Below are 9,290 nucleotides of genomic sequence, written 5' to 3' on the forward strand. Positions count from 1 at the left end.
ACATCTTGGCAATGAGGTCTGCTAAGCTGAAAAATAGTCTTCCTCAGTGTAAAAGTTGGAAAGCTGGGCAGGACAAATCAGTAGAAGATTCATTTGTAGTTAGGGTGTCTACTCAGGTTGTGGGTTAAGCTTAAATTGTGGCAGCAATTCATGAATGACATAGTACTTTAGTATATCAATAAGATGACTATCTTGCTGGGTATAAAAATAAGTGTATACTGGCCATAAATTTGAAATGCCCTGTTGGTTTTTATGTTGAGTACATGTACATATTCCATCTTTACAACTATATGAAGTAGAGAATTATATTTTAAACAACAGGTTAGGCTAAAACAGACATTGGGAGAAAACCTTTTATTCTGGGATCCTACAGATTTACAAGCCCATTGTCCCATAAATACCTGTGAAGTACCAAATAACACTTTCCCTGGGACAACAGGGAATTAATTAATTCTAGTTAATTGCCATTCAAGATGCATGTGTGAAAGGGCTGCCCAGGACAGTCAGGCCCAGGGTAAACTCTATGCCTGTTTTTTAGCCTTAGATGTCTGTCCACAGTTGCATAGTCGTATCATCTTACACCTAGGACCTTGTGTGCAGGTGCAGTTTTATATTGATAAAGGAATTGTTGGATAGTGTAACATATCTTCTCTGTCTCTCAAAACACATTACTTAACTGTGAAAAAGTATTTGCCAATCAATATGTGTATAATAGTAATGTAAAAGGAAGGACTTTCTAATAGCAGCATAACTATCTTTCCAAGTACACGGTCTGAAATAGAGTTATGTAACTGGAACACAAGATAACACAGCAAAGTTCTCTAATGGTCTTCTTTCCCATTTAGTTTTTAATGATGGGTCATCTCGGGAGTTGATGAGCCTCTCTGGAACCATTCCTGTGCCTTATAGAGGTGAGCATCATTTAGGGGTGTAGAGATGAGTGGGTTTTTTTCATGCAGCTCTCCACCTATCATCAACTGATTTAAAGATCTGTAAGGGTGGACCTTTTGCTTATTCAGCCCGTTGCATCACCCCTGCCTACCGAAATGGGAAAGTGAAACTCTGGCATTGCATCTTTGCTTTGTTTGCAAATATTTCAAAAGACCTACGGGTACTCAACCTGGCCATGTAATCTGGTCCGTGGCTCTCCCCAGAGGTCCAGAAACTCAGCAGTGTGGGTCTAGTGGCAGTTAATGCTGTCACCACTCCCCCGCCACCACATTTCCAAGTCCCACATGGCTGGATTGGACCTGGCCTCGTTGCTCGCACGTGCAGGGATCTGACCCAATTCCTGCGTGGTGGGATCAAGCTGGAGCCCAGTGCAGCCACCTAGAAATGGCCCAGCTGGGGAGGAGCTGCATTAGGCCTCAGAATGGCCAGCACCACATGGCTGCATTGGGCCCACAGGCTGGATCCAGCAGGCCTACAGACCTAGCACTGCTCATCTGGCCCATGGGCCAACAAGTTTGGGCACCACTAGTTTAGAAGGCAATAATCACTGTTTTCTTTGGCCTGTGGCAGATGTTACATTTGTTGTGTAGTCTGTCTGAGAATTATGTGACAAATAATAGCGTGCCAGACACTAAATCAGTTTCTCCCTGAATTAAAAATGGCAGACTGGCTCCAAAGGAGTTGGTTGTTGAACACATCTTCTCAGAGTTATGGAAATATCCCACAATAATTTTAACATGCAGCCAGTTGGCATATTAGGATTTGTTGCGCAATACTCTCGTATAATGCATGACAAATATAACATCTGCTGGGGACCTTTGAAACACCTCATTGTTTCATAGTTAGTAGGGGTGACAAACAATTAAAAAAAATTAATCACAATTAATTGCAAGATTTAAAAACAAATAGTCGCAATTTATTGCAATTTTAATTGTGCAATGAAACAGTAGTCGGGACCCCACTTCCACCCCGCACCAAACAGCCTGGAGCCCTTCTTGCTGTAGCCACCCAGAGCCTGTGCCCCGGCTGCCCTGCAGCTCCTCTGCACTGCCAGCACTGCCCTGGTGAGTGGCCTGGAGGTGGCAGTGACAGCAGCAGAGAGGAACCATAGGGCAGCCCAGGGACATGGGCTCTGGGTGGCTGCAGCAAGAAGGCCCTGGCAGCGGTGGGGTGGGGAGGGAGGGGGGCTTTTCCCCTGTGGTGAGTAGCATCTTCTGCCCAGCCATTGCTGCTCAGTGTGGGCAGGTGCATCTGGAGCAGGCAAGGGATGGGCCAGGGTTGGGGTTGTGCACATGGGTTCTGGCTGATCCACTTCCCTGGTCAAAATGATGTGTATGATTTAGCACAGTTAAAAAAAAAACTTAATGCATTAATTTGTTTTGCCTTAATTGCATAACTGCGATGAATTGACAGCCCTAATAATTAGTATTTTAAAATAGCTTTGTTGTTGTTTGCTGTAGAATAGTGTTCTAGTGTAGTGTATGAGCTGTTTGTCTTAGCTATTCTAGGGGTAGAGCCCCAGATAGGGGGATGTAACATTTTACTTCACCACTTTGTTGCTGTTACCACCAGTTCTCAAACTTTTTGTTACCCTAGTTCACCTCCAACCCCTCCACAGCCTGTAGGTGTGCAGCTGGCCTCCCTTGCAGTCTCCTTGTCAGGTGTGCTGTAGGGACATACAAGCTAGCTTTGGAACAGAATCTGTATAGGTGCATTTAGGCAGCATTTTTTCCCCAAGGTAATTGGTCCTGTTTCTCAGCAGGACTGTTCTAAGGCAGCTTAATTGCTTCTCCTTTTGGTAGGTAGCATATAGTGGACAATATGATGTTTCAACATGCTGCTGCCTGGCACCGTAAGACTATTGGGAGGCTGATTGATCTCTGCATGTGCCTTTGTGAGTTATGTGGGACTTCCACTGCTCACCAGTTGAAGGATCACTACTTGACAACTTTTTTTTTAAACTGGCTTTTACTTTTCAAGCTTGGCAGCCAGGTAAAAGAGGGTTGCAAACAACATACGATAAAGGCTAAGAATAGTTCTGAAATAAGGACTCGGCATCCCACATTGTGGTAGACAGTAGCTATAAAAATACCTTCTTGTAGGTTAATTTTATTCCTAAAGTAAGGCTTAAGGGGTGTGAGAATCATAGCTCTTCCAGGAAAAGCAGAGGCTTCTCACTAACTATATATTTGGTAGACTTCAGTTTAATTTTGTCCTCACATTGCAGTATGATTCAAATGTTGCATGCATTAATTAGATGGTGTTAAGATACTTAATTGATTTATTTCTGACTAATTTTAGTAGTCTTTTGAAAATCTGAAGTCAGCATGAGGGCTGAAGATGAAGAATAAATAATTTTTTTGTAATTCTTCTATAGGTAACACATACAATATCCCAATATGCCTGTGGCTGCTGGACACATACCCTTTCAATCCTCCAATCTGTTTTGTTAAACCCACTAGTTCAATGACAATTAAAACTGGAAAGCATGTTGATGCAAATGGAAAGATATACCTTCCTTATCTACATGAATGGAAACATGTAAGTCAAAGTAATTTCTTCAGACCAACTAGTCCTGAATTACTTCAGAATGTGATATCGGTTTTCTTAACAGGAAATGAATGTTCTTTTGCCTCTTAGAAGTAAAACAGCCATGCCTTTTTTCACCAAGGAGTGCTGTGTGAATCGATGTCGTTTTTACTATCTAAGGTATGCCTGCTCCTTTAGGGGCAGAAACTGCCTCGAGAGAGGGCCCTAGGGGCCAGACAGAACCCCTACAGCTACAGGGTGCCCAGGCAGCAGGCAAATGAGGGAATTAGCCTGCCCCTGAAACCTGGTTAGCTAACTGGAAGAAGACGGGGCCCTGGGCACATATAAGCCCCAGGGCGGTGGCTGGAGGTGGTCAGTTCTCTGGCAGCAGTCACAGGGGAAGGCGTTCAGACCTAAAAGCTCCTTGGAGATGCTTGACTGCCTGTCCGGCTGGTGGTGAGACTAACAGGCTCTAGGACAGGTGTCAGCAATGTTTTTGGACACAGTGCTGAAAACACCTGCAATGTCGGCTTGTAAGATGTTGGAGTGCTGGGGCAGATGGTGGGGGAGCTGCAAAGGGCTCAATCCTTGTTGTGGCAGTGCAGCCCCAGCTCCTTCCCTGCCTTCTGCCAAGGTGCATATGCCAAGCAAAATACTTCTGCACACCATGCTCTGGCACCTGTGCCAGGGGTTGCCTACCCCTGCTCTAGGAGCTCCTCGAGTGCCTGGGGCTAGGAGGCACACATTGCTGAGGGAGAAACTCTTAAAGGGGCAGAGTGTGGCCTTTAGTGTCATTGGTGTTATTATTGTTAGGTTATAGCCCAGGGGCTCATTTTTGTTGTTGTTTAATTCGGTGGACGGAGCTGAGGCTACTGGGGAGGAGGAGGCCTCATTGGAGCACACTACCATGCAGAGCCCCAGCACCAGAGGGCGCAGCAACAGTGGGTGAGGAAACCCTAGTGTCAGAGGGCACGGTTACTGAGGCTAAGAGTCCGGTGACAACAAGAGGTTGAACTAAACTGAGGTCTCATCTCTAGAGACAACATCTAAATACCATCTGCAAGGCATGGGGTGTAGTAAAGGGGCAGTTTTAGTGCCATGCATCTAGCCCATAAGGCTTGGGGTGTCTCATGAGGCACCTGCTTAAAATGGGACCCAGCAAAGGGTCTAAAATCCCTCAGGGTTTAGTGGGGTCCATCAGGACAGTGACTGTAGCAACTTGAGGGCAGCCTCCCTATCTACTATCTTAACCAACAAAGTGTGGCAGGCAAGACTAGAAGGCGCCTGCAGGGTGAAGTTGGTACAGTCATAGGGTCATCTTGGCCGTGTCTAGGGACCTCACCCCATGACGATCTTAAAGGGATATACTGAACTTTTAATTTTTTTCTGTTGCCCACTTAGCAGTGACCAACTCTTTTGGTTGATGAAGCAATACAGCATTTGTGGATTCAAAAGGGGAATCCTATTTTTTGGTTTCTTTTTCTGATAGAAAATACATAGGATGTTGATCTTTAGCGAGGGGAGTATTTATTTGAAGAAAATAAATTTTTAGGGATGTCTGCAGGGCAGAATTATGGTGCTATAAGTAAAATGTATCTTTGATGATCAAATGTGAAACAGTCCAAATGTTTCAAAACAAAGTCTGTTGAAAAGGAGAGAGTTGTAGAAATATAGGGCTGGAGGGGATCCCAAGAGGCCATCTAGTTCTACTCTCTTCTTCCCCCTACTCTGTTCTATTGACCTAGATTGTTAAGTACTTTCAAACTGTCTGTCGTTTTGAATTTAAGAGCAATAACAGAGGCTGAAGATTTCGGCTTTCTTTGTAAGAGTGAAGTCAAAACCTAGGAGTTCTGAACATCTGTGCTCACACTTCTGTTATTTCATAAGCATCATCTCTCCTATTTGGTATCCTGTACTCACTAGGGAAGTGTAAGAGTGCTGATGTAGCCATGATAGAATAGGTCATCCAGACCTGCTGAAAAATATCTTGCATTCAAGACCTAGTCTAACTCTGTCCTAACTGAGGAGTTGGTCCAATCAAAGATATCATCCTAAGAATCCTCATCTCTCTTATTGGAGAAGATAATGAAACTTTTTTCACTGTGCTCTAACAACTAAATAGTGTCTTTTATGATGTCATCACAGCAAAGCTATACATGCTTTCAGGAGTTAGATACGATTTCAGCTATTCATACTTTCAGATTTTACATGTAATTGGATTTGAAGTTTGAGCCTCAAATGAGAATATAATTGCCTTGCTAATCAAGTTACTCAGTATAAGAAGCCATTACTCCAGTAGCAACTTTTGTCTTGCTTTATGTTAACAGCAATTAAGCGATGTATGTAGAAATTCACGTCATGCAAGAAAAAGGTAGAGGTTATAGAATTCAAAATATAACTGGAACTAGTTGGTGCAAGCAATGCTGTGGGGTAGCTTATGCCCCAGGCACTAGTGGCCTGCAGGTCATTTTCTTCTGAGCAAAACTGTCTGTTGCTTGGTTTTGGAGTGCCTGACTACTTACATTTAGCTTTCTTGGCTAAAAACTGCTTTGCCTTTTAAAAATTATATGATATACCACAAAAGTTTTAACACTCTGATTATTGTAACATTCAAATTAATGTAAAGCCACATATTGTTCAGAGTTTCCTTCATCAGCATTATCCCACCCACATGTTACTATTTTATTCTAGAACATTGTGCTAATAACAAAAGCTAGCGGAATTAGAATCTACCAGATTGGGCAAATAAATAGGAAAAAATGTTCAGCTGATCTGTGGTAGCTGAGGTGTAGTGAGTCATTAATAGCTAACTGAGCTCTCTCTTTATTTGAAAGTATCAACAGCTTTTGATCTGTTTAATTTATAGCCCCAGTCAGACTTGTTAGAATTGATTCAAGTTATGATTGTGGTATTCGGAGAGGAACCTCCCGTCTTTTCCCGGCCTACCATTTCGGCGTCCTATCCACCATACCAGCCAACAGGACCACCAAATGGCAAGTGATATGCTGAGCTATATATTTGCAAATAATGTTAGCTTATTTTCTTAAGTATTTTTTCTGTTTTATGCAATATTTAGGCAGCATATTTTGTTCTGTTTCTTGTCGCTGTGTGTTGAAGTTTGGCCTGGTTTCTGCTGTACTTCAGTTTGCTGAGAGGCATCATACTAGTAATATTTGTATTAATAATACGTATGCATCTAAACCTGCTTCTTCTAACAACTTTATTTATACTTTAATCACACTGTATTTATCAAAATAAAATAATCTTTATTGCAACCTTCCTAAGATACTTTGTTTCAAAATTATGGTGCATGTATCCTTTTCCTGTTAGGTGTCTCCTAATTGCTGATTCAATTTTGCAAGTGTCTTATTTTTCAGATCTCTTTGTTCGCTTTCCCCTGCAAAGTAATCATCTTTTGTCTTCCTTTTGTAGTCTTATGTCTAGTTGTATTATTTTCTTTATTTTTTTTCTGAGGGAAGAGGACACTCTACATGAAGGGTGGTGTAGATACGAATAATATTTGATTGACCTGGAAGAGACTTGTGCATAGCTGGGAAATACTAGAGTAGATCAGGTAAAGGAGAATTGAGCCAGAAGGCAAGGGAAGGAGACAAATAGATTAGGAGTCTTACCTGGTAATGTGAGAATTCATGGTCAAATTTAGTCCTATATACTTAGAATTGGTTTGGAGGTAGGAATGCATGTACATAGTTTCTATGGAAATAGCATGTTGTACACATTATAGCTTAGTGATTTTTTTTTTTGCTGTGAGCAACTGAAGCAGTAGTTTTCATAACTTCCAGAAGACACTACCTCCAGCCATACATTTGGTTTTGGGGTTGGAGGAAAGTTATTTTTTTGAAAGACAAACACCAAAGAGAGGCAGCAGAACTAGAAGAAATGGAGACTGTAGAAACAACATAATATGTTAAATTTCTTTGTATGGGGAAAGGAATAGAATGTATTAAAAATATCCGTAACTTTTTTATAAATAGGAAACAATGTTCGTATTTCTGGGGGTGGTAGGTTACAGAGCTATACAGAACTGAAGTTGACGAATATTTCATTTGCTACCTCCCACAGCTGCTTACTGTGCATTTGTCCCCCACCCCATGTGCACAAGATCGTGTTGAGACAGCAGCATCCACTGGGACTGCACATGGATTCTCAGTGTCCTTGCAGTCTAGTCTCCACAACCCAGAGCATAAAGGGTGGAACACGAGATCAGTGATCCCTCAGTTTGTTGTTACAGGTCATGGCAGTGAGATGTGAATGGTAGAAGTGTCTGCTTGTTTCCTGGTAATTCTGCTGGAGTTAGTGTCAGTAACTAGTTAGCATAGTTATTAAGTATGTGGTTAACAATTTGCCCTTTGTCTTTAAGTGGAGGGGAAAAAAAACTTTGTGTTTGTTTTTCTGTTTGTTTGTTTGGTTTGTTTTTGTTTTGTTCTTTTTTTTTTAGAAAGAGTTAATAGGCTTAGAGTCCTTTCCTAACACCAGGATGTGGACTGTTACAGAAACAGGAAAAATAGGGTTGGAAGGGACTTTCAGGCCTCTGTTCAAAGCAGGTCATAGCTATTTAAGCCAGTCAAACCAAATATTATCCAACCTGTGTTTAAAAACTTCCAGTGCTGGAGATTCCATAAGCTCTTTCTGTTGCATTGCTTAGGCACACTCATAGTTGCAATGTTCTTCCTAATATCCAGCCTAAATTTCCCTTCTTTCAATTTAAGACGGTTGTCTTGTCCCTGTGGACACAAAACAGTTGAGTGCTATCCTTCTTATAGAACCTTTCTGGTATTTGAGGAGAAATTTGATATCTTCAGTCTTTTCTTTTCTAGACTAAATAATCCCTGCTCATCCAATCTTTCTTTGTAATTCATATTTTCTAGATTTCTGATACTTTTTGTTGCTGTCTGCTGAACTCTTTCTAGTTTGTCCAGGTATTTCTTGATGTGTTGTACCCCAGACTGCACAAAGTGAATTTGAGCCTATGTCAGTGCTGAACAGACTGAAAGAATCACTTTCTATGGCTTGCATGCAGCATACTGTTGACTCATTCATCTTGTGGTCCACTATAATCCCCAGGTTTCATAGTTTCATAGTTTCTAGGGTCGGAAGGGACCTGAGCAGATCATCTAGTCCTAGCCGCCCTGACAGTGAAGTAGCGCCTCCTGATATCTAACCTAAACCTACCCTCTGCCAGCTTGTGACCGTTATTCCAGGTCCTTTTCTGCAATCCTGCAGTTCAGCTAGTTATTTCCCAATATGTATTTGTGCATGTGATTATTCTATCCTGAGTGTTCTTTGCATTTTTTCTTACTGAATTTGATCAAATGGGAGAAATAGTCTGAAATAAGAGTGCCCAGATAATTTGGAATCCTGATCCTATCTTCCAAAGGGTCTATTACCCCACACAGTTTGGTGTAACATACAGATTTACTTAACTGTACATTCAGACCCATCTTCTAAATCATGTAATGATGAGATTAAATCAGTGATTCTCAACCAGGGTGCTGTGAGATATTTTTTACAGGTGCTACAATGTGCCTTGCAATATTAGCACTACTAGGTGTACAAGCACCTACACACAATTTATAAAATAAATTCATAGAATCATAGAAGTAGGATCAGAAGGGACCATGTAGATCTTCAAGTCCGACGACCCTCCCCCCGGTCTGAGCAAGAGAAAAACTGGGCTCAGATGACTCCAGCCAGGTAGGCATCAAGCCTCTTCTTAAAGATCCCCAGGGTAGGAGCCAGCACCACTTCCCTTGGAAGTTGGTTCCAGATCCTAGCACCTGTGGATGCAC

General features: G+C 41.9%; 1 protein-coding gene across 2 annotated transcripts in view; it reads left to right on the top strand.

Annotated features, from left to right (window-relative positions):
• Positions 1 to 9,290, top strand: part of TSG101 (tumor susceptibility 101) — a 69,448-nt gene that overhangs the window by 10,342 nt on the left and 49,816 nt on the right. For both annotated transcript variants that reach the window (XM_019551747.1, XM_019551748.1), the window contains exons 3-5: positions 846 to 911; positions 3,329 to 3,492; positions 6,347 to 6,473. In XM_019551747.1, the coding sequence (XP_019407292.1) occupies positions 846 to 911; positions 3,329 to 3,492; positions 6,347 to 6,473 (357 nt within the window). The remainder of the gene's footprint in view (positions 1 to 845; positions 912 to 3,328; positions 3,493 to 6,346; positions 6,474 to 9,290) is intronic.

The sequence above is a fragment of the Crocodylus porosus genome, unplaced genomic scaffold, assembly GCF_001723895.1.
Source record: "Crocodylus porosus isolate Cpor-Errol unplaced genomic scaffold, CroPor_comp1, whole genome shotgun sequence".
Classification (NCBI taxonomy): Eukaryota; Metazoa; Chordata; order Crocodylia; family Crocodylidae; genus Crocodylus; species Crocodylus porosus.